We start from the raw sequence: 25,939 nt of genomic DNA, 5'->3' as shown, positions 1-25,939 counted from the left end.
GCCAATTTTCTGTCCCATTATGTAAAACCATGTGTGAATGTAAAAACCCATGGCGTCCAGACCACATCTAACATGCAGTTTCAATTGGCATTCAAAATGTCTTTTTTTCTCACCAATGAAAGGCAAAGTAAGTGAGAGAAAGAAAAAGGAAGATGCTAAATATTAAACGAAGAAAAATCCCATGTGTTACTCCTCTGCCTCCCAGCTCTTCATGTTGGCTGCTGTAAAATGACCAGTCATTTATAGGGAACCTCCTATAGGTTCACACAAACCTTGTGTTTGCTATGCCCAGAGTCAGATAAACATTTGACCTGGTCTTCCATTTCTCTAGGGAGGTGCTTTCCTTTTCCCTGCTTGATGCTCAGTGGTATTAATTGCTGTGTACAATATCAAGAAATAGTTCACGGGATAATTTTTGTAAACTTAGATGAGTTCAAAAGTAGTTCTTAATGAACACTTTCTTCATACAGAAATGCATTTGGAAGTTAACTTCCCCACAGGAGCCATCACAGTGTTGTACTCTGTATCTGTGTCTGGAAAGGTGTTGTACCAGGCTTCTGCTAAGCAGTGCCCACTGCATCAAGGCTATCTTTCCAAACCCAACCCCCTGCCAAAAAGGCCAGTAAGCTGGGGATGGGCAATGGGTTGGGAGGGTACATTGCCGGGACAGCTGAGTTAAGCTGCCCAGAGAGATATTCTGTATCATATGACACGCTCATCAGTAGAAGCTAAGAGAAAGCAGGGAGCAAGGCATTTATTATTAAGGTGTTCATCTTCCTAAGCATCCACTGCAATGCTTGGGCTAGGCCATGATTGCTAGATCATTGCCCACTGATGAGAAGTAGAGGATAAATTCTTCTTTTGATTTCTTTTGCTTCTGCACACAGTCATTGCTTTTTTAAATTAAATTGCCTTTCTCTCAACCCACAAAGGTTTTGTATCTTATCTTCTTCACCCTGTCCTGTGAAGGGTGGGGAGTAATAGAGCAGCTCAGTGAGCACCTGACAGCCTGTAAAGGTCAACCCACCACATTTTGTCACATTTTCTTCTGCTTTTGTGAGGATTTGGATTTTCATACTTGAGACTTGAAACTAAGTTATTGCTTCTCATATGATTACATCTTTCTCACATATGTAAAGCAGACATACAAGTAAACTTCTTTGTTTTCTGGCTTTTGCTTTGTATTGCTCATGTCTCCATGCTCAGCACTTGGGCTTTGATGTTAACACTTCATTTATATGATTATGGAATATAGCTTCAGTCATAGCAGCATAGTATGTGATCATTGCCAGTACTCTGTAAGTCTTAATCAAGGGCTGAGAACTCTATTAGAACTGTATCAGAACTCTAGTGGAAGGCAAGTAATACAGCATGATACTGCAGTGAGCTCAGCTGGAGTCCACAAAAAATGGTTGGGACTACATTGAGGAGTACCTCCTTCATTGAATATGTGATCCTATAGTATCTGGCAGTATTAGGAGGGTAATTTTCCCTTTTGAATCTTCAGTACCCCTAAGTGCTCTGTAAGATTGCTTTTTTCAGAGTGAGAATTAGTGTGATGACTAGAAACCAAGTGCTGAGTCATTCCTATTGCTCCATTCTTCTGTTAGTATTTCCTTCGAAAGCTTGACCCATTTGTGGACTGCTGTATTTCTTGCTCAGCTAGAGAGTTTTCACTTACTGCCAGTTAGACAATGAATGCCATCAGAATTTTGTAATACCCACAGGAATTTTTCAGTGAGCTGCACCTGTGTGGCTGCAAAAATGCTACTAAATGGAATCCAGTACATTTTACTGAAAATAAATCTTACTGAAAATTTTATTCCTGGTGAAGGTTCATTAAGTAAGTTAGCATGAATTCAAATTTAAATTTAACTAAGCATGAAGGCAATAACTTATTGTTTATTTCACAACAGTAATAAATAGGAGTGTAGCCATATGTTAGTCTTGAATAATTCTGAACTAAAATACTCTGATATCAGTAATCAGATATTTGAACATGGAAGATTAAAAATGGCACATTTGCAGGTATTGCTGTCAATTTTATTTGGATTCAAATTATAGCTTGACATTAATTCCACTTCGGACATTGTGTGCCAGAAGGAAGTCCTTTGTAGTTGGTAAGATACTATGATAATAGATGATCTCAAAATATTTTGGGCAGTAGTTTAATGTCAATAGTATAAGGCATAGGAGTCTGATAATAGTGATTTTAAGTTAAAATAAAGGTTCTTAGCCCATAAGGTCAGTCATCAGTTCAGTTGTCTCGATAGTCCAAAAGTTAATACATTACTAATAGCAATAAGTCTAGTTCTGCCTGTGACATGCTGCCTCCTTAAAGATCAGCGTGTGTTTCCAGAGACAGGAAAAAAGCTCAATGTCATTGGTAATAATTCCAAAGTCTATAATGGGATTAAGTGCAGGGAATAGTGTCATCTTTGTGTTCTAAAATACAATTGAATGTGTGGATGGTGGAAATGGATTTTACTTGCCAGCACTGTGAATTTATCTTCTACCCAGTTTTCTGTCTTTCAAAAGAATATTAACAGTTTACTCTAGCCAGGGACATTGTGGGTTTCTTTTTTTCCCCTTGAAGTATCTTTATGAGTGTGAGGCTCAATAGAAACAGTTAAATCCTCCAGCATTTCTATTTGCAAAATGCTGGAGAAAACCATGTGTCCATTTTCCACTTCTTTTGCCAACTAGTTTTCCAGTAAATTCAAACACAGGAGGCAGGCATCTGATTAAAGGGACTGTCTCACAACAAGCTATGTTTTGTATATTAGTGGCTAAGAGGGTCTCATTCAATTACCAAATGCATATATAACTGTGAATAGTGCTTTCACAGTAAGATTTCATGTCTTCCATAATGCTGCAGAGATTCTTGTCTATCACAAGTAGCATTTAAGAAGGAGCTTTAAGCAGTTTAGTTGAATGCTTTCAGGAACAGTGTGATTCACACAGCTTCCTTGGCAGCAACTTAAGTCTGTTCATTCTGCCTTGCTGTGGTTTGAGAGAGAGAGAGAATGTAGCTGGAGAGCTTATAGTATGCTAACTGTTCACAGTTTCCAGTTGAATTAGCTGTAAAAGACATCTGTGTTCCTGCAGTGTTGGCTGAAAGGTGCTTGTCATTTATGGTATGGCTGTTGGGTTGTTTTGGAAGGTGTAACTCAATACATTTTCCCAGAACAAAGGAAAAGATTTAATGCAATATATGGTAAATGTAAGCCTTCTAAGCAACTGACGTTTCTCAGAATTCGCACATCGTGTAGCTCAGTAGAGAAATGTTCTCTTATGTATGTCCTTTCTCATCATGTTATTTGGAAAAGTTCAGGGTGCAGTGCTAATCAGAATATAGAAAGTGGTTTTACTCATTCTCTGAAATATAGCATATTTGTTCTGTCTTGAAAAGCAATATAAAAAGTTAAAATAATGTGAAAATAATTACCATATCCAGAAAATTATATCTAATACCAAGTGACTCAAAGACTGGTCTTAACAATTCTGTGATTTTTAATGAACCCCTTCATTAAAGTTAACATCTAGCATTCAATTTTAGCAACAGCCAGGCCTGTGCTGTGAGTAGCCCTGATTTTGGGGTATCAACTTCCATTGGTGTCTGGTTCCTGACATTGTTTTGCAGTAGTCAGGGATGGACCCTCACCCCCTCCTTTTTTTTTTTTTTTTCCTTTTTTTTCTTTTTTTTTTTTTCTTCTTCTTTTTTTTTTTTTTTCCCCCAAGTAGGTCTTGGTGTAATTCTTGAGAGGAGAATAATTAGACCAGAGGTTTTGTTACCATCATACCAGGAAAGTGGAGTAATTAATCTGAAACAGATATATTCTCTTGTTTCTGGGGTAAAATTCAGCCCATTGTGTTAAGTCCATTCAGCTTTGAGACCTAGCTCATAAAGAACTTAGAATATATATTTTAATTAATTAGAAGAGGCCAATTATTGGATATAGAGTATGTGATATATAGGAGTTTAAAATGTAGAAACAGATGGAAGAAAGTCTGGGGATGTTTGTACATTTGTAACCCTCTAAAGTAGCTATACTACATTAGTGATATCTCTACAGCAGTTCAGCATTTTAGAATAAAAAAAGCCCCACACCATCATTTTCCATGTAAACACTGAGTTTGACATTTAGTTTTGCCATTTGTTTTACTGGTTGCTTTGGCAACTAATAAATAGTTTGTGTTAAGTGCTTTAGCAGCCAGTCACTCTGGAAATGAGGATTGTCTAATCCTTGTGCAAGTTCTTGGTCATTGCTTCATGTGTACTATGTCTGCTTTTTTTACACAGGACTTAAGGTAGAAATGGAAGAACTAAGTTTTCTTCACATAAATTTACAGACTGTTCAGAAAACTTTACTCTTTGGTTTCCAGTCCCTTCCTCTGTGATACTTTCCTGAGAAACTTTTACAACTCACTGGAGTATTTTTGAAACAAATCAATACCAGACAAATCTGTGGATTTGACATGTTATCGACCACTAAATCCAGCTGGAATTAGTGTACTGTGTTTTTTTTTTTTAACATACCAAAGCTTCACAAAAATAGTAGAAAAATATTCTATCAAAACAAAGTTTCCAGAGAGAGAATGATTGTGCTCAGTTTTTAACTTTATTGCTTTCTATTACTTTCTGTGACTTCCTTACCAAACAAGTCTAATGTCCCAGTTCATTGATGCTTATTTTAACTGCCAAGCTATCATCCTGAGGAATGTTACAAATATAAACCAGCCAGAGGACAAAGGGCTTTCCTGCCTTGTTTTTTGGAGGTTCAGTTGGCTTTGGTTGTTTGGTTTTGACTCTTTTCACAGCTGTCACCTGAAATAGTTTCTTTTAAAAGTTGGGGGGTTTTTTGATGGTTTGGTTAATGTGTTTGGTTGAACCCAAACTTCAGAGTTTCCCTGCAGCTATACTCTCATGATGGATATGTCTTAATTGCCAATCTAGATGTCACCCAAGCCCATATAGTGCCTTGCAGATCCAACTGCAAAAACTTCAGCATTTTTGCTGAAGTGTAAGTCTGGATTTTGTGCATTCCACTGGTACAGAGTAAGTAACACAAATGCTGACAATTAGTGATTCCATATAAGTGACACTTGAAATTGAAAATATCACTTCTATCCGGGAAGCATTTGAAGGAAATACACTTAAGTGTGCTTACTGTGCAGTCAGAAGTGTGTGTGTGTGTGTGTATGTATGTGTGTGTGTGAGTGACAGCTTTTGGGGAGCTTGTAGGAGTATGGGGAGGTGCAGTCAAGGACTCAGATTCTTGTTTTTAGTTTGCTCTTGTCTTAGAAGCAGCCATAATGTACATGTCTCTTACATGTTGTATGCATTAGTAGGCTTTTGTTGAATTGTAAAGCAATACTCTGAAAATTAAAACTGTTCTTTTACAATAGCCATTATTCTAGATGTAATTTTTTCTGTCATTCTTGATTCTATGCACAAAATTCATCTAAAGTTATTTATTGTGTGTTTTGTAAGTAGGTCTTTCTCTTTGAAAGTTTTAATTATCATACACTGGTTACAATGAAAACAGAGTAGTAAAAATTTACAGTGGAGATTTAACTAGAGAGTCTGTGGCTTGGAACGTCTTTATTAAGTTTTAGAAACAGAGCTGGTAAGTATCTGATTTACTTCTTAACTGCTCACCAAAAAATAATGAATAGTTGAGACTGTTCTGCCTTCCTGAAAAATCACTCAGTTCTTCGTCATATAATATGCAACTCATTTTAAATTTTTAGTTTGCATATCTAGTACTGGTTTATTGATACGTTTTTAGTGGAGAAAAATTGTGAACTGTAACTCCCTCACCCTGTTGCTTTTTTTAAAAGCTCTGGGGACTGTAAATGTTCACATGTTTTACTGAAGGATTGCAAAAGTAACATTCATTTATAACATTTGAAGGATTATTCATGGAAAAATTATGCAAAGGAAAAAACAGTGAGATCCTTTGGGATATGTGTAAACTTTTCCAAATGTTCTTGCCACAGATCTCTGAACAGCACTCGGCTCGCTCTGATGAAGTTGTCTCACGTTCCCTAATGCAAACAAATTTTTAATAACATTTTAATATTTTTATACCTCATTCCTGTGCATGTCAGCATAATCTTGAAAATGATGCTGAGAAATAATGAAAACCAAACTAACCCTTGTTCATGCCAGCTGACTGGAAAATCCTGCTAATAGTGCTTTGTCTCCATGAAAGGCAAAATAACAGAATAGCAATCATGGTAACAGTATGCACTAGGAGTGGAGCCAGAAGAGTAAAGACAAGAGTTAGCAGTAGCAGATGACTTCACTTATTGGAAAAAGGGGCAAAATAACTCAATCCCAAATGAATTTAAATATTGGAATTTTGTTATCAGCAGTGTCAGGCATAACTTCCCCAGCTAATTGCTCAGCAGTCTGGTATGTCCATAAACATCCCTTGGTCTGTGCAGTTTTCATCAGTATCTCACTGCTTACCCTCTTTGGCATCCTTCTTGGCATGGGCTCTCTTTGTCTCTTACTCCTTTACAGAAATGAGGTCATCTGCCCTCTGCCCCATAACTCTTGCTGACACTCACTGCACCCCAGATTTCTTGCTGAACTGAGTGTAGTTGGCTGAGGAGAGCTCTATAAACTTCACCGTTCTTCTTCATGGACATTTGGCAGCAGAGCAGATGCAAAGACTTTGTAAAGGTGTTTGAGTTCAAATTCTTTTTACCTTAGCACAGAGCTAACAGAGCTAAACTGTATGTAGATTTCCTTCTCTTGCCTTGGAGATGAGGAGGATGCAGAACTACATTGAAAATGGTCACTCCAGACATAATGATACCTGCACAGTTGCTATTTCTGTTTTCATCTGATCCCACAAAGCATTCTGTTTTCTGCCATTGGGATCTTCACTAAAGACAGCTAACGGAATTTGAAAAAGTCACAAAATCACGGCATAGTTGGAAGAGACCGCAGTGGGTCATCTAGTCCAAGCTCCCTGCTCAGGTAGGGTCATCCTACAGCACATGGCACAGGATTGTGTCCAGATGGCTCTGGAATACCTCCAGTGGAGGAAATTCCACAGGCTCTCTAGGCAGCCTGTTCCAGTGGTCTGTCAACCCAGGTCCATTTCCTTCTTTCACAGGACTGGTGCAAGCAATTGTGATTGCCATATGCAATAGCAAGGAAGCCAAGCTGGACTGTTGTCTTAAGTTGTAAGACTCTTACACCTATTTCCACGAATTCTGTCACCCTTGACACATCACACCTTAAGCCTGGCAATATTTTTATGTGAACTGAAATTTTATTCCCTAATATTATTTTCATATTATTCATAATATTCCCTAATATTATATTACAATCTGAAATGTGGAGTCCTTTTAGACATACTGCATCATTTGTTTCAGGGGTAGGGGGGCTTTCAGGGGTAAACTTTTTCTGTTCTGAAGCTGTCCAGGTAATAAAAGCTCTTGCTGAAATCAAGCAATTATCATCTTTATAATGATCAGTCTTTAAATAGTTTCATGTTGCAATCATATTAGTGTAAATTTCAGTCCATGCTCTCTAAAGGAAGGGAGAAAAAAAGGGAGCGTAGAGTGAAAAGTCTCTAACTGTTTTTTCTTGCTAGATAATATCTCTTAATCTTGGTAGGTTTTGATAGTAACATTTGAGCCTACCTGGAGTCAAATCCAGCCATCTCTGGTTTTGTAATGGCTTGATTGTGTCAGCATTGGACTTGTTATTTTGCTGTTCTTTCTGATAAAGTAATTTTGGTGCAGTCTCATGCTTTTATTTTGTTGCGTATCAATGTTTTGGAATGAAGTTAATCGAACTGCTTTCAGGTCACTGCTTCTCCACAGTGAGAAACTTAAACTTTTAAACTATTATGTGTTACAATATTTAACAGTTATTTTTACATGTGGTGCAGTGTCTGTGTGAAAAAGCACTGTACTGCACTGATAGTCCTTTAGAGCTGTGCCTTAAGATTGCTACTCTTTCACAGGCTGTGGTTTCAGTAGCTTGTTAAAAATAATACTTCAGTAGCATTCAGTGAATTTAAAAGAACTTGATGTCATCCACTTGAAAAAAACTTAATGTAAATCAGGATTGAGAACTGGCACCAGAAAGACCTGAATGACACAGCAGGAAGCAATATAAAAATGAACAAATCCTGCAGCCAGATTAAGGGACAAGCTTCAGGGTGGGCACATTAACACTGAAGTTTATGCTAAATTTCAGGTGAAACTTGCTGATACATGCTCATAATTTTCAGGGAAATTTTCTTTTAGCTGCCCCTATCTTTGTACTGGGTTTCAGTTCCAATATATTTTAGGCTTCTTAGCAGGTAATAACCACCTCAATAGTCCTAAGTATTTTTCTGTTAACAAATTGAAAAGTATCTGATGGAAAGGCACTACAAACAGAGCTTGTAGAGCAAACTCCTATTTTTGGGAACCTAGTCCATCGGAAGAACTGGAGGTTTTCAAACTAAAGAACTTACAATTATTTCTGAAATTCTGAATGCATTTGTTTTGTGTCTGCATAAATTTTACTTTGTAATGAAAACCCGTGGTGAAAGACTTTAGGGAAATGTATATTCTTGCTACTAATGCAGCAGATAAGATTTTTCAGGCCTAATGGTGAAATATGAATCCATACAGTTTTTACATTAAACTAGGCAAAACATAATTGCGCTCATAGTCATACTTTTTCTGTCCTAATTTGTGCTTCACCTCCATGGCAGAAATGGAAGATAAACTGCTTTGGTTTTAGGGAAGAAGCTTCCAGTGTTGTGTTACAGCCAAAATGCATCAAGATTTTAGTTGCATGTGCAGCAAGAACATTGTACTCGGCAGTCTCCAACCTCCCAGATGTGTGTCTCTGGGTGAATCTCTGGATGAAGCAACGACTGAAAGTGCATTTTTAAAAACTGCATGTGGCCATTAAGTATAAGACCTTCCCTGAAGCTGCATATGCCAGTGACTGATGCTATGACTGTTGTATTTCACAAATTCTCAATTGTGTGATGGTAGCAAAGACAGGCAGGCAAAAATGCTGTCCTGATGGTATATATGAATGAGGAAGAAAACAGGCTTAAAAACGGTTGTGTCTTTGTTCTCCTTCTAAATTGATGATCTGATGAATAATACTACTGATGATTCCTCTAACAAACTTGTCCCTCCTCTCTGTATTGCTAAAAGTTGTTTTGTCTTTTTGCTTGTCTTGGGGCTCCCTTCATTATTAATTAAGCAGCATAATGGGCTGTTTGCTCAAATGTGGAGAACACTCTGTGGATTAAATCTTTCCACTTACTGCTAGGGAAAACCCTTTGCAGTATTTCCTAGTTACAACCCAGCTCACAGTGAAATTCTAGAGTCTAGGCTGTGGGAAAATAAAAATACAAGAAATTTGGAATTAATTTTTGTGTTTCATACAACTTGATGTAAGTCTATATTGCAGAGTGAGTATGGACAGTAAAGCATATTGCATTTATTTGGTTTGGGGTTTTTTTGGCTCTTACTGGGACAAACTCATTACTGCTTCTCCTATTTCTTCTTGCGTCTCATGAATCCTCTGTTCAAGGCAGAGGAAGTTGATACCTTCCGTGCTTCAGGATAGAGAGAGTAGCCTATATAACAAATAGAAAAAGAATGTCTCAAGTAGGGAGAGACTCACAAGGATCATTGAGTCCAACTTCCTGCTCCTTGCAGGGCTACATCAAACTATGTCACTAAGAGTGTTAGCCAGACTCACCTTGTACTCTGACAGGCTTGCTGCCATGACCACTTCCCTGGGAAGTCTTGTCTCTCAGACTTTAACTTTTTCTGTTAAAAGTTCATGTTCACATCCTGTTGTCAAACTGTGCAGTGGAATGTTGATGTTTTGGATTGGTTTTGAGGTTTTTTTCTGTTTCAGTTTATTACTTACTTGATGCCAGACACCTTTTGTAAAGATTCTGATGATGATTGTACATGGCCTTTCACATCACAAAGTTTCTTCTTGTGTCAACCTCTTGGGTGCGTTTTGGTTAGAGTCCAGAAGCTGACTAAGCTGAGGTTGCTGGAGCCTCCAGGAAGTGATTCTTGTAATGTAGACGGAGGTCTGTTCTGCTGGTGCCTGGACTGTCCCAAGGAGAAGGATATGGGGCACTCTCATCACAAGCACCAATGCCACAGCTAGATGTTTAAAAGTGAAATCTCAATTCCTGTGAAGCCAAGAATAGCCTGGCATTTACTGAGGATGATGGTAGGCCTTGTTTTCCACTGTGTTGCAAAGTTCACTGCCTGCTTTTTGCAAACAGCATCAAAGAGCTGGAACAAAACCAGTTTGTCCATGTTTTCTTTGAGGCCTCATAAAATCGGTAAATTGAGAGGAAGAATGATTGCAGTGAGACATCTCTAGAGCTCATAGATGTTTGAGAAGTAATGCATCTGTCTGGCCATTAGGTATATGAAAAGCCCCTGCTTTCTCTTACATGCTCAAGCTGTGAGTCACTATGAGCAGATTGTTTACAGTTTATTCTCAACTTGAAGCTGTGAACAAAATTCAAAACACGTGTGAATGTTCCTGTTCACACCTGAAGTACAAACTGACGTTATGACTCTGCATATTACATTTTGGCACATCCAGCTGTTTTAAGGATGCCAAGAGTTTTTGGAGTTCATTGGTAAAAGTATGAGCAAAACCGTTTTAAAAATTACTTCCAGGGAGTTCAAGATTATGAAGATGAATTTGTAACAAAAATGGATGGTGTGACCCTAATGTGCAAGAAACAGTGCTTCAGAAATGGTGCCTTTTGGTTATCTGTAAAAATTCATTTTAATCAGTGCCTAAACACACCAGCCAATGAAATTTCTGGGATTTGCATCAGTTCAGTGTTAAATAATCTCTGTCTTTTAGGTCCATCTGACTTGTCAGCAATTATGAAATTCAGCAGGAGACCCACATGTCCTGATGCCTCAGTAGCAGCAAGTCTATCTACACCTCCTGTACCAAGGCACCGGAAGAGTCACAGCCTGGGAAACAAGTGCGTGATCCCAGTGTCTCATGCTCAGGCAGTTACATGTGTCATAAAGATTTAAGATAGCAGCAGAACATGGTAGTATCTGTCCTTTCCATTTCTTGTATTGCAAGAGTGTTTCAGGCTTTACTATGTATTCTCTCGGTTTTCTCTTGACACTTTCGTTACTTTTGCTGACTCTATCCTCTGCTAGTGCCAGGCATTGGCAATACTTGAAAGCTGCTTATCCGCTTTGGTCTGTGGATTCCTGGTGTGTCTCCTTTTCCTGGGTTTCTGCTTTTGCTGCCACCAAGGGTGTTCAGGTTTTGTATGGAGAGGAGTCAAAACATTTACAACTTCCCAGCTGCAGAAATTTAATAACTGTTACTGACAAAGAGAAGTAAAATCTGAAACTTGTTTAGGTAGTAAAGGAGCATATGTACAGTAAGTGGTAGTGTATAATTGCCTCCTCCTTAATAACCTGCTGATGAGGCAGAGGCTGAGTGGGAATAATGTGAGCCAAGGGTGGCTGTTAGATGACATAAGAGGGATTTCATGTTCTTCTCTTCTTCCATGTTGCAGTATGATGTGTCAGTTGAGCGTCGTGGAGAGCAAAAGCGCCACGTTTCCCACGGAGCGGCCGCGGCACCTGCTGGATGACAGCGTCCTGGAGTGTCACAGCCCAGCGCGGGGCCACGCGCCCAGCACGCGTCTGCCCAACGGCCTCTCCATAGGTATCGTCTGCGGGGGGGGAACACCCCTGCTCCTGTCCCAGGGCGCTGCAGACTCACAGATATCTGAAAAAGTAGGGAATTAGGAAGATCATTAGTTGCCATGCAAAGACTGATTGTTTTCATGGAAGAAAGTAGATCAGAACTGCTACCTGGTCAACGTTACCTCAGCTTTCCTCAGTTATCCACTGATGCTTTTGGTAAAAGTGGCATGAAGGAAGATTGGTTTTGTAGATGCTCGGTATGTGACACAAAGTGTTTGTCAGCTTTCACAAGGGGAAAAGTGGATATATATTTTAAAAGCTACATTTACACAAAGAAACCTTTAATTTTAACTATATATTTTAGAAGATATGAGAATTGTTTGGCTGTACTCTCTGAGAATTAAAAAGAAACGTAAAAAGAACACAATATGGTATTATAATTAATAAAACAATTATTATAATATCAAAAAAGTGATCAAGAATATGTGTTCTAAGCAAGACAAAGCCACCTTTTAAGAGACTAGGACTATTTCTAGAATAGGAAATTGACTGTGAAAGATAGCACATTACTTGGATGAGAGTTAGACACTGAGATGATCTTTGCACTTCTGGAAATACAGGCACAGCTCACTGTGTTAAAACAGAGCATTAGAACATCAGTCCTGGGCTAATTAAAGCTGTGAGCCAAATAGTTATGCCACAAAAGGAGGGACAAATTGGTGATGGTCTTGGAGGAGAAATAGGAGCTTTAGTTATGAATACCATCATACGTATTTTTAATAACTGCTAGCAGCAGCATACTGCTGACGTACCCTTTATTAGAGTTGTGTTTGTGTCTTGAAAATGAACTGTGATACCATATCTAATAACTTCAGTCGACTTATGGATATTGTGGTACAAATACTGTCTTACAAAGGAGCTGGATTTTATGTTCCTGAAGTGCTCAGCTTCTGAAGTAAAAGCATGATGAAAATTAAAGTAATGGTATTAAAACACAGCAGTAACGTGAGTTAAGAGTGAGATACTATAAATGAAGTGGCTCATGTAAGCCTCTTCCAACTAAAGATTTTACCATGAACTCTAAACACTTCTACTTCAAAACATGATTTGAGTAAATGGTGTCCACAGTACTATATAAAAGAGTATTCTGGTGATCCACATACATTGGCTTTGTATTTTCCCATGGGTGGTTTTCTTACTCCTTCTCTGTACTACTCTCTTTCTAGATAGCAGTGAAAGCTCAGAATTTAGTGAGGAGCTGCCGTCAGGGCTTGAAAGGTGAGTTAGTCTTCATGTACACTCACTGAGCACTCTACAGACTTAGCTAAGAAATTCAAAAATGATCCCTAACATAGGTAAGCCCTAAATCAATAGTTATTTTTATCAAATTATTGATTAGTTAGGGAAAAAGTGGCAAACATTTTGAAATAAAGCACTGTAAAGGTATTGGACCTGAAAAGATTGGGAGCTATCTCTGTCATGTGTACCAAACCCTAACTGTTGAAGTCTCAAACTAGAATTTCCCTCACCAGATATTTGCATTCACAAACAGGGGTCGTTTATATGCCACGCTGGGGCCTAACTGGAGGGTACCAATCCGAAATTCTCCTAGGAGTCGAAGCTGTGTCTACAGGTACAGTTCGGGGTCTACCTCTTTCATTGTATGGTGCTAAACTTCAGTTTGGGTCTTTACGCTTTCCTAGTGTAATGTATTTTGTGTCCAAATATCCTCATATGACCATAACAATTCACAAAGTCTCCCCTTCCTGCTTGTAAAAACTTCTGCTAATGATAAAGCAGGGTTATGGCCTATTCAGATGAAATTCAGTTTAGTTATTGATTTAACTAATGGTGTCTGGCTTCCATTTTGCAGAAAACTAGTCTTTACTTAGGGTTTTATGAAACCTTTACAGAAGCAGGTTTGTCATGAAGGCCATCTTTGACTCCTGTGACAAGTAATGACATTAGAAGGATACTTCTTGACCCTTTCCCACAATCTATTTCCTGATTTACAGGACAGCTACCCATAACATCTGTTTGTGTCAGAGAGCTATAGTATGGTGTGTTGATTTTGTTCAGTAAAAGGGTATTACCTTGGACCTCAAGTAAGAGAGGGAACATATGCAAACCATATGTTGCAGGCACTCACAGTGTTGCTAGTCACTAAGACATGGACTTTCCAGAAGCAGGTAATCCATTTACAGACCAGAGAGAGGTGACACAGAAAATTTTATATAGTTTGAGGGATAAAAATCATTCCTTGCATATATACCTAACCTGAACTTGATAAATTCTGTGATGCTAGCAAGTGATGACTTATGTTTGAACAGTTAAGAAAATAGGGCCCTGACTCAGTATTCTGCAAATACTGTGATTTAGTTGCCGTTTAAATCCAGTCAGATTTTATTTGGTTTAAATTAGTTTGCTTCAGCCATTGTAGAAGTATTGATATAATGTATAAATGTAATTACAGCTGCTTTACCTGCTAGTAACATCTGATAGCAGTACAAGCTAGAGGTTAGACAAGAGTAAAAATGCATACTTTATAAATTCATAAAGGAATAAATTTTGGAACAGTATTTAAGCTATTGTACCTGCTCCTGGAAAATAGTTTTTTAACATGACCATGGTAGATCTGTTTAAAAAACATACACAAGCTAGAAATATAAAATGTAAGAAGATAAAAATGTGAAAAGCCTATTAAATCCACAAAGAAGAATTATTCCCTAAAATACATTTCTTATGTTTATCCACTGTCAAGTAATTCTAATGCTTGTGGTCATTCTTCCTTTTCTGAAACCTTCTACTGCCTCTTTTTGAAAGATCCTGGTTCCTATTTGATAGCTAGGTTAGGAAAATACGTATTCTAGAGTCACATTTCAGATGATACAGTATATGCAAAGCAGTGCAGGATAGATATCTTTAGAGCTAAATTATATTGCTTACTTACTGTCCTTATTTGTCTGCTCAAATACAATAGAGGAATGCTTTGTCTCTCCAGCCCAACGGGCACGTGTAGCTGCACAGCAGGTGGTTCCACAGGAGTCATTACCATGGAAGGGCCTTTAAGAAGAAAGACACTGCTCAAAGAAGGCAAGAAACCTACTGTAAGTGATTCTAACTATAATTATTCCTATGATCGCAATTCATTAGCGGCTGTTTTAATTTTCAGGATTACATTAAACCTGCAGCTTGATACCACATGAAACAACGGTTTTATCAATTGTAATCTTCTGATCAAAGTTATAACAAGGTTGTAACATTTGTGTGTCATTTGATCTACAGCGGTTTTGCTTCTCCCTGCATTTGCAAGTCACGTTTCTAGCTGTAACAGCAGAGCAGGAGTGAAGCAATTGTGTAACCAGCAAGCAGTGTTGTGAGGGCAGAAATAAATCTTGTGGCACTGCCTGATGACCCAGAGCATCCTGATACTTTCCAGCTAAATAACCCTGACAAAGGTAGATATTGCAGGATGGATAATGTCTGCATTACATTTCTGTGACAGGAGGTAGATTAATAACTTTTAACAAGTTTGTAGATTACAGAACTTGCAGTGGCACTCATAAAAGACTGAAGAGGGAGATCTTCAATAGAGAATTTTCAAGGGAGGGTGCAAATTCAATTGAACATATTTCTACAATATATTTTGGTGCTTTTGTGGTATCTCATTAAAATGAAAAGGCTGCAGGGCAGCCACCCATAGCACCAAAGTCATGGCAATTCATAGGTAACCTGAATTCATGGGTTTCACATGGTTCTAGTCCTATGCATTTGGTAATTTCTTTGTTTCCTGTAGAGTTGATTTCACATGCAACCCAGTTTAGTTTGGAGCTAAAAGATCTGAAGAATTGCAGAGTTCTCAACTCAATATTTTTTTTTAATCAAAAGTCTAAGATATGTCCAGCAGGAAGCAACACACTATTCTACTCTGAAACAATCAGTACTGACACTTTTATGAGATAGCCAACTAAGTAGGATTGTATTCACAGCCAGCCATCAAAATTTAGGTAGCTGGGCTGATTTACACCAGGAGACGCTCTGTATCTCCATTCCTTGCTTCTGAAATTAACTTTGGTAGTACCTGGACTTGCCTGTGAATAGATTTTTGAAATGTCAGAGATATGCAGAGTTTTTCCTAATTTTTTTCCTTTTTCATTCAGCTCTCCTCGTGGACTAGATACTGGGTTACGCTTTCAGGATCAACTCTTCTGTACTTCGGAGCAAAAGCTTTAAGAGGCACTGAAAGAAAACATGTAAGCTTTAAATTTATTCTAAAAACAGAAACTAAATACCCGTAAGTAGATCTGGAAGGGCATCCAAAGTGTACTTTCTGTTCCAGGCTAAGACATATTTCTGCACAACTTTTACAGTCAAAAGTTAATCTCTGCTACAGTCTCAGCTATGACTGACTTGTCTGTCTTTTCCAGTATAAATCTACACCTGGGAAAAAAGTCTCCATTGTGGGCTGGATGGTGGCACTGCCTGACGACCCAGAGCATCCTGATATTTTCCAGCTAAATAACCCTGACAAAGGTAGATATTGCAAGATGGACAATGTCTGCATTACATTTCTGTGACAGGAAGCAGATTAATATCTATTAATGAGCTTGTAAATTATAGAACTTGCAGTGGCACTCATAAAGGACTGAAGAGGAAGATCTTCAATACAGAATTTTCAAGGGAAGGTACAAATTAAATTGAGCGTATTTCTACAATATGCTGTGGTGCTTCTGTGGTGCCTACAGAGGGAGTGCTTTATTTTGACAGTTACTGTAAGTTTTGCAGAAATTCCCCAACCAATGAAATTGCAATATGTCCATGAGTTTCCATGCATTGATCTCCAAGTCTCTGAATAGCTTCCTTAAAATCAGTTAGTATCAAATCCTGACTTAACACTGAGGCCAATTAAAATATCAAACCATTTACCAAAATAAGTCTGCTAAGTAATTATTAAATGCTTTTTAATAATTAATTTTGCAGTGCCATAACTCTTTTCCCTTGATTAAAACTTCAAAAGATAAGAAAACTCCTGGAGTTACTTTGCACTTTGAGTGGTTGCTTACAGATTCTTGAGGCTTTCTTCACTTTTCATGTTTTCAGCTTTGGTGCTGGATATGGAGCTGCATCTACTGTGTGCAGTGCATCTTTTGGGTGTTAACTAAAATGCATAAAATATTTGATTGCAGGAAACAATTTGCACTAGGACATTGAAGAAAACTAAGTTTACAGATATGAAAAACTTTATCAGAAGCCTCGATGAGAAGAAAGCCAGGATTAAATTAGATCTGACCTACCTGGTGTTTTCTGTGGCTGTAATTTGGCCTTTCTGCCTATGAGGCCACATGTGTTTTCATACTTGCTTCACCCAGCGATTGCTGAGTAACATGCCTCACATGGGCTCTGTTATATTAGCAGCATGATGTTTGAGCATTTGAGGTGCAAATGAATTTAAGAGTTTACTTCAGGACTTTGGCTTCTGCACAGAAATCAGAGTCCTTTGAAACAACGTGTCTGTCTGCAAAGTCAGAGTCTTTCATTTTCTTGTTTATGTAGGCAATGTTTACAAGTTTCAGACTGGTTCAAGGTTTCATGCAATATTATGGCATAAACACTTGGATGATGCGTGCAAAAGCAACAAGCCTCAGGTAAGGTTATGAAAACTATTTCTACCGACTTTTTCCTGTTTTCCAGAAAATCCTTACTAGAAAAGATTTCTCTTTCAATCTGTGTGCACACAAATTCTTGTAGGGACAGACATAATTCCTCATCCATTTTTTCAATAGGAGAAAGAAAAATTATTTGAAATTAGAGAATTCCCATCAAATCAGGTTTTGTGCAGGTCTAGCTATTGGTTTGGTAACCTTAAGAGCATATAACCTCTACTCTTAGTTGCTTCAAGCAAGATAACCTCATCTCTTCTTCAGAAGGGACTGTCTAATGGATAATGAAAGCAACCATACTAGGATGGACTCGATGATCTTAGAGATCTTTCCTAAATGTAATGATTCTATGAGTAATTTACAATCTCTTCCAGGTACCTGCTAATCTAATGTCATTCGAATAATTTCCTCTCCTACCTGGTGTGACTTCAAGTGCCAAACTGAAGAAACAGGTTATTGTTCTCTAAGGAGGAAGAGGAGAATGGTTTTCGTGACATGAGCCAGCCACAGATATTTCAGCACTTTCCTATTAACTTGAAAGTGATTCTGACACAGCTTTTAAAAGCAGAAAGTGAATGTTGTCCCTAGGACCAGATAAAGTCTCATGCACTGAGTGAAATCAGACAAGTTAGATGGAGAGAAGCTTAATCCTGACTCCTGCAGGATTCTAGAGCCCTCAACTATTTGTGGTCAGAGACTGCATGAACTGATATTTGACCACAAACTGAGCATCATATCTTCTGCCTATTCTTTTTTAAATGGTTCTTTTTATTGTTAAGCTGCTTTGTGTGACTGAAGAATATTTGGCCCATGTTGGGTTTCAGTTCTTTCTAATGCACAGAATGACTGACAGTGTTAACTTGCTCCAAAGTGTCAATTAGAATAGAAAATTGTGGAACAACATTTTTATAATCTAAGTGCACTGAGTTGCTTGGCAATGTGGCTGCCTCAAATTTTCTATTAAATCTCTGGACAATTCTGCTCTTTATACTTGAGCTATTTGGGAAAAATGTATTTTGGCAGAGGACAGTTGGTTTTCTTTTTCATTCAGCTATTTCACTCAGGAACACCCTGGTAATGGATTTAAGGCTGTTTAAATTTACGTTGTGCTGAAGTTTGTCTTTCATTCTTTTACCAGTGACATAGTTGCTTACAAATTTGGTGTTTTGGTTCAGTCTGAATGTTGTTCATTTCAAATCCCTTAGTACAGGGAAGCAGGTAATCAGGTGTTATGTATCACATGGTCCTGGCTCCTCAAAATTATTTCATATCATTGTTTCTGTTCTGTCTTTCTGTGGATGACATGTATTTGTTGCAACTTCAGGTCATTAGTACTGGTAGATGGTATTGCTATTATAAAATCATGATGGCGGTGAAAGACTGTCTAACAGTGGAGCAAGTACAAAGAAGCCTCCACACCAACATCCAGAGAACAAACAATCAAACAAAAAAAGTGTAACTGGGCCTTCTCCTCTGAAAGAACTCTCTCTATGCTGTATTCCTGCTGTGCCCTGGCACTCCTGCAGTCAGAATCTTTTTCTGTTTATATGTTGAATTCATTACTTTTTCTGTTTGTAACTCTTGCCATATGGCATCAATATTCAGACTTCATCAATCACCAGAAAACTTCTTCTGACTTTCCTAAGATCGTGTAGAGGAAAAATTGACAAGTCAGCCTCTACAGACCAGGGAACACTGTGGAAGTCAGTTTAAGTTAACAGAGCCTCTACTAGAACAAGCTCCCTGGCATTAGCAGTATGTATTCTGTGGACTTCTGTGATTTTCTACATTTTTATTTTGAGACTTCTCTAACAAAGGAGGAAAGAATACCTGTATTGCTAAATGGAGGTCAAAAGTAAATTTTTTGTTCTTTTAAGAGTTTTTCAGTTACAATCCTGAAAGCCTAATACATACCAGCTTTTCAAAAAAACCAGTTCCTGGTGACAACTGCATTTAGATCCTGGGACATGGGAAAGTGTATGTCAAGTTGACAAAGTTTATTTGATAACTGAGGAACTGTGTGAAAAGAGTGGTAATGCAAAATATATTTATACCATTTTTCTCTTTTTTTGCTAACTTAAGAGAACTTTGAACTAGGAAAAGCATCATTTTCTGCAGGGGCAGAGCATCTAACACCATTAGAGATGGTGTAGAAGCTTTTGAATGTGGTAACCAGTCACCAGTAAATGACTTCAGACTGTTAGACTATGATGTAGTCTGAATTACTCTCCACCTATGGACTTCTGTGATTAGTCATCAATGAGATTAAACATCTTTTCAGTATAGCACAATTGTGAAATTGCTGCACAGTATCGAGAAATTCAGATTGATGGCAGTGTAAGAATATTAGTAAAACATCTTAAACCAATTTTAAATTAGTCTATAAGTATTAAACAGTTCATAGCTGCTGATTAGACGTGTTATGATGCCATTTGGTACCACTTGCTATTATCTGGGACTTCTATGGTTAATTGAAAGCTGCTATTGAAATACAATGTATTGCCTATTACTACTGATTGTTACAGCATTTTCACAAAAAATATCACAAACCATACAAGTTTTCCTCCATCAAAGAGAATAACTGCAATCGCTATGTAAAAGTAAACATTATGTCAGAATTACTGTTTTCAGAATTGTGAAGATATAAAAACTGTAGGTAATATTATTAGTTTATTAAATGTGCGATTTTGATGAAATTCAGTGCCAAAATGCATGTTTTTCCAAATAGCACTAAAAGGAGGCAAAGAAACTAGTTTTCAAATTGAGACTGACTTGTCATATTATAATGTTAACCAATTTCAACATTTTGGTTTGTTTTGTGTGGAAACTGTTGCACTATTTTTGGCTGTATTTTCCAGCAGTCCACTGCATGCCCTTTGTGTAAAGGATTCTTTCTATAATTCTTGTGAACTGTCTCACCTGTAAGAACTCTGGTGTCGGAATCTAGATTTTTGGCAAAGTATTTTGTTACCTCAGTCTTGTATCAAGTTGCTGCATTTTTCAGTTTGTTACATTGATAATAATGATTGTTTTGCTAATTAAATACTTTAATGTAAAAAAAAGTTTGTTTACTACAACAGTAATTGCATTTGGTTGTAAGTTTAAAAATGTGCAGGGTATGTATGCTGTTGACAATAAAATATTCCGAAAAAGAACAGTAGAGGTACGTTAGGAATGTTTTAGCTCAAAGGCAGCATGCATGTTTTATTTGTGAATGAATGATAATACAGTTGAACAGACTTTATAGAGCATAGTGTCTAGCCATTTAGTAGTATAAATACAACAGAATCAACATTTCTAGGATAAAATTGAAAAAGCCTCCAAATTTGCAGCTTTTTCAAGTGAGATTTGGAAAGTCCAAAGAAGTAGAGAGAAACTTAAATTTCTTTGCACTTAAGATTTAACTCAGCAGGTTTGCAGATGACACCAAGCTGAGTGGTGCAGTTGCCACAGTTGAAGACTGGGGCCATCCAGAGGGGCCTGGACAAGCTTGATGAGTGGCTGGGGCTGACATATTTCTAATGAACACATCAAGAGCAAGTCTGCTGAGGACTCAGGTGCTGGTGGATGAGAGGCTGGATATATTCTGGGCTGCATCAAAAGCAGTGTGGGCAGCAGGTGACAGAGGTGATTCTGCCCCTCCACTCAGCTCTTGTGAGACCCAATGTGGAGTGCTTCATCCAGCTCTCGAGTCCTTGGTACAGGAAAGACATGAACCTGTTGCAGTGGGTCCAGAAAAGGGCCACAAAAATAATCAGAGAGCTGGAACACCTCTTATGAGGAAAGGCTGAGACAGATGGAATTGTTTAGCCTGGAGAAGAAAATGTGCCAAGGAGACGTTATTGCCATCTTTCAGTACTTAAAGGGGATTACAGAAGAGATGGGGACAGATTTTTTTAGTAGGGCCTGTAGTGATAGGAGAAGGGATAATAGTTTAAAACTAAAGAAAGGTTGATTCAGACTAGATACATGGAAGAAATTTTTTGCAGTGAGGGTAATGAAACACTGGTTTGGGCAGAGAGGCGGTGGATGCCCCATCCCTGGAAGTGTTCAAGGTCAGGCAGAAGGGCTCTGAGCAACCTGGTTGAAGATGTCCCTGCTTATGGCAGGGGAATTGGACTATGTGATCCAGCTAAAACCATTCTATGGTTTTATTTCTTATGCAAGGTAAATAGGCTCCAGATTATGAGTGGCAATGAAGGTCCTTTAATTTCTGCAGAAACATAATTTCATGAGCAGTTGCCTCAGAGAAAAATTACATGTGAAAATGAGAATTGTCTGAGTGAAAAATTAATGTGAAGATGAGAGCAAAACAAGCTAATATAAAAAAAGTTACTTCTACAGCTGAAGAGGAAAGCATTGTAAATATTTTATAAAGGAAGGATCTGTAAGTGTCTCTCATTTCTATCAAGTGGTTCTTTTCACTAATAGCATCAGTTAAAATGGGAAAATTGACTGGAATTCTCCTCCTTCCCATAGGTAACAAGATAGAAAATAAACAAAGTGAGCATGTTAGGAAGGAAAACCAACAATCACAATATACCAGGTTGACACTGTTATGGAATCAAATTGCAGGGGGGAGAGAGGACTGCTTTCTGCATTGCTGTATTTCACTATAAGGTAATGTGCTTTTGTCATACAACACCCAAAGTAGTGAAGAGCTCATTAAATGCTCATTATATCCAAGCATCTTGTCTTGTAACCTGGAAGAGTAAAAACAGAATGAAAAATTAAATAACTTTGTCCCTACTCTGGATGTAAGGCTGTGCTAGGTGTGCAAGGGATGGCACTAGCACACTGCATTCGTTTTTCTTCTGAAATCATTAATGGTTGATTGTGGTATTTCCATAGCTCTGATCTATTACTCTGGAGATTTGTCTATCAAATCTGGAAAATACACAATATCTTGGAGCGTGTTTAAAGGGGAAAAAAAAAGTCAACGTGTACGGGTCTCAGTAGACCCCAGATGTAAGAGCATCTCAGATAATTATATTAGGAAGGATGGAAACACCCATTTTGCATCAACTAAAACACAGTGGTCCACAAGGAAGTACAGATAATAATGAACTGGAGGAAGTATCCTTTGTATTTCTGGACTTTGTAGTAATGAACTGGAGGAAGTATCCTTTGTATTTCTGGACTTTGTCTGTAGCCATGTTCTCTCTGCCAGAAATCAGCTTCCAGGAAGACTAGACTGTGGTGGGAGAAATGTTGCAAATGATTACTTGCTTCAGATGATCCATGTTTTGGCTTTGCAAGCGTGATGTAACTGAATATAAAGCAAACAAGCAAGTTCAGAAAACAAATAGATTTGTTCTAGCATAGATACAGAGAAAAGTCCATCAAATTCTGCAGAATAAAAATAGCAAACAACCAGCTAGATAAATTATTTTACATACAATTTTTTAATGATACCACTGTCACAATAAAATAAAAAATACAATTTGTGAACACAAAGGAACACCCTAGAACACTTGGAAACACTGGAAGATAGTTGTAGTAAATGGTTACCGTTTCTTGTAATAATACAAAACTATAAAAGCGAACCAGACATGAACACAATGAATATACGTCTTGTCTTGTTGAAGGTAATGTCATACTCTCTCATGGGACAAACAGACAAAAAAATAGAAAGCAAGAGAAAGGGCAGCTAGCTGGTGCAGAAGGTGAAGGTTTCAAAAAAATCCACCAAGCAACAATTCCTTTTAGATTACAAGATGCTCTTTGTTGCATTCAAGTACAGCATACTTGGAAGTCCATCTAGTCCTGTCTGCATTGTTTAGCAGTGCAATTGTTTTAATTCTTTCAACAGCTGGGGGAGGTACTTCACCTACCAGCCTCCAAGGCTGTACATTTTTAACTGCTGAGGAGACTTGATCTTCAAATCCTGCTGTGAGTTTTTACTGGCTTCCCCGCCCCCGTATATATTTATGGAAAGGAGAGGTGATGGGGGGCACACATAGACCGTGAACACAATTCACTGCTAGGCTTACATGGAGCTGCCAGCCTTGGTATGCACTATGAGGGGTGTAGGTGTTTGAGATCACCAACTGATGATTGTGTTTGAATTTAAAACTTTTCTAAATTTGCTGACTTTTTGGACTGAGAAAAGGGGGAACCAGAGAAGAAAGGGTCTTAAGGTGGTGGTGTGAGTGGGTGTTGTTGATGTTTTTATTTTTCCTTGCCTATGCTTTAAGGTGAATGGGCCAAATGAGTCCTTTGTATCTTGAAATGAACCCTTTAGTCTCCCTTCTTACCTGTCTGAACTTCATTGTTTCTTTTACTATTTACTAGACAGAATAAACAGAATGTGAACAAACAGTGAACTCTCTGTTTCCACAGAAACACTGGAAACTTGTCACTGTACTTCAGGATGTTTTTTAGTGTGGCTAAACATTCCCCTCACTCTAGTTAATTAACAATTAATGTAGCCACTAAGGAAAGCTGTGCCAGGAAAGAGAAACGTATCAGTATGACATCTAATTGACAATGACATAGGTGCTTCTGCTAGTTATTTCTACTGAGTCATAGTTAGACTGAGAGACACACCTCTTTCTGACTCCCACTCTTCATCTTCGTAATCTTCTGACATTATGATAGGGGCTAGGAGATTTCAGTGAAGAAACTGGAAATCAAAGGTGAGTATGGAAGTGTGGAGTCACTTCCATCTATGAGGTGTTACTTTACAGTTACTTTAGAAAAGAAGAGGACTCCAGGCATGAGCAGAAGCCCTCTGGAAAATCCATAGTCTCCAGGGCAAATTGATGCAGCTCTGGCATTTTGGAACAGGTTTATGAAAGTAAATGTGCAGTCTTAAAGTGAAAGACATTTTCTAATAATTTTTTGGTTTGTCATGGGGTTGATGCAGTTTTGGTGGGTTTTTTTTCCCTAAGTATCTGGTCTATAAGCATGTATGTTGAGTTCTTGTACCTCAGTTAAAAAGGAAGTACCTTTTAAAAGCATTTTTTCAGGACCCTGTGGGTACTGATGATCCTGACCAGCCCACCTGCCACCCCATCATGGGCTCAGGAGCCCATTTAAGCTCCGTTCTGGGCCCTCAGCCCCTGCCTGAGCTCTGCCCTAGCAGGCTTAGGTCTGACAGACCCTGTAGTTCAGGCCCTGACTGCAGGTGGCCTCGGTTGCGGTCCAGCATTGTCCCCTTGGTACCCTGCAGCCACTGGATTTGTTATGCTCTGCAGTTCCCTGCTCTCAGCTTTAAACCTGTCTCATCCCACAGACTTGCTGGGTGGTCTCAGATTGCAGGGAGGCAGGAAGCTGACCCTGGCTGTGGTCAGCCCTGCTTGACTTGCGACAGTACTGAGGCACGGGGTCCTGGTTGCTGAGGCCTCTACCCCACTAGCTATCTTCTTCCCCTCAAGTCCTAGTAAGAGAAAGGGAGAGTTTTTCTGTCTAAGTAGTTCATAAAGCAGACAAATCCAGTTTGGATTTGCAAGACAATAAAATATCTATGAATTGTATAGATGATGTTAATTTTTCTGATACATTGTTGCATGTACGTTGACATTACATGGCTATCTCAAATTGTACTGTAAGCTAAAAAGTTGAACTTCAGTTATAAGCAGGGAAAGTGGAGCACTACCTGTTTTGTGGCAAGACAGAGGATATCATTTAAAGATCACATTCAAATGATTTCCACACAAGTTTACATTTGGCAGAAATTTAGGACAGCAGCCCTTTTCCATACTGCACAAGAGTAAATGAGTAAATGCAATTGATTTGTGAACTGGATCAATGTATCTAGGAAAGAGACTTTCAAAATGAAAAAAATTATTTGGTCTACATAGGGTGGTTGAGGCCTCAGTCCACTATTTGATACAGATATTTGCACATGTTTGGGAAGTGCCTAATAACAGCAATTACATGTCTTTGCAGGAAATTGGTGTGACATACCTCTTATCACGGATACATCCCTTTGGAGATACACAGCTTTGGCTCTGAAAGAGAACTGTCTTGGGTATGCTACAATTTGAAATGTAATAATGAAATTTAAAGCATTTCATTGCAATAAGTATTTTAATCCTGTGTTCTCCCCAGCACTAAAGACAGTCTATGTTTGGGATCTCAATAAATAGAACAAAAGTGTGTAATTTACGGCCTTTGGCACTAGAAAAGAAAATCCCACCACAGAATTCCTACGAATGCCAACCTTGGATTTTATTGTAGAAATGATTCAGCTATCACGTCTGTCTCTAAAAGTAGACAGGACTCCTGTAAACTGAATCAGGGGGAGGAGGGGGAAGCAGAGGTTAAATGATTTGCTAAGAAGCTGTTTGTTAAAAACAAGGCATACAGCTTGCTCAACACTTACTGTGCCCACCAAAGCAGAATGAGAAGATATAAGACTATTGATAAAGGGAAGGAATCTTGACCAAAGATCCTGTTTTTGAACCTAAAACTAACTTAAACCAGCCTTGAAGTTTGGACTTGGGCCAGGGACATAAAGAGCACGCTCAGGGAAGCAAGGTGAAAAGTTCAGGATGAGGAAGACCCTTTACTTCATCCCGGAGACCCCTGCCCACGACCAGCACAACGCGGATGTAAATGTCTTTAGGGCT

At 38.4% G+C, this 25,939-nt stretch overlaps 1 protein-coding gene across 5 annotated transcripts in view; it reads left to right on the top strand.

Annotated features, from left to right (window-relative positions):
- Window positions 1-25,337, top strand: part of RALGPS1 (Ral GEF with PH domain and SH3 binding motif 1) — an 85,161-nt gene extending 59,824 nt beyond the window's left edge. The window contains exons 13-22 of one of the 5 annotated variants that reach the window (XR_014227021.1): window positions 10,889-11,015; window positions 11,571-11,722; window positions 12,930-12,981; window positions 13,256-13,336; window positions 14,684-14,810; window positions 15,864-15,956; window positions 16,131-16,236; window positions 17,257-17,348; window positions 21,843-21,983; window positions 25,257-25,337. Coding sequence is in view for 4 of the 5 variants with exons in the window: in XM_082295449.1 (XP_082151575.1) it covers window positions 10,889-11,015; window positions 11,571-11,722; window positions 12,930-12,981; window positions 13,256-13,336; window positions 14,684-14,810; window positions 15,864-15,956; window positions 16,131-16,236; window positions 17,257-17,348; window positions 17,738-17,767 (860 nt within the window). In the remaining variant the exon portion in view is untranslated. Of the gene's footprint in view, window positions 1-10,888; window positions 11,016-11,570; window positions 11,723-12,929; window positions 12,982-13,255; window positions 13,337-14,683; window positions 14,811-15,863; window positions 15,957-16,130; window positions 16,237-17,256; window positions 17,349-17,737; window positions 20,519-21,842; window positions 21,984-25,256 lie in introns of those variants that run through there. The other 4 variants (XM_082295450.1, XM_082295449.1, XM_082295452.1 and 1 more) reach the window with 4 other exon arrangements.
- The last annotated feature ends 602 nt before the right edge of the window (window positions 25,338-25,939 follow it).

The sequence above is a fragment of the Coloeus monedula genome (genome assembly GCF_965178545.1).
Source record: "Coloeus monedula genome assembly, chromosome: 21".
Taxonomy (NCBI): Eukaryota; Metazoa; Chordata; class Aves; order Passeriformes; family Corvidae; genus Coloeus; species Coloeus monedula.
The sequence above is the reverse complement of the archived record's forward strand: the minus strand, read 5'-3'. Positions and strand labels throughout refer to the sequence as shown.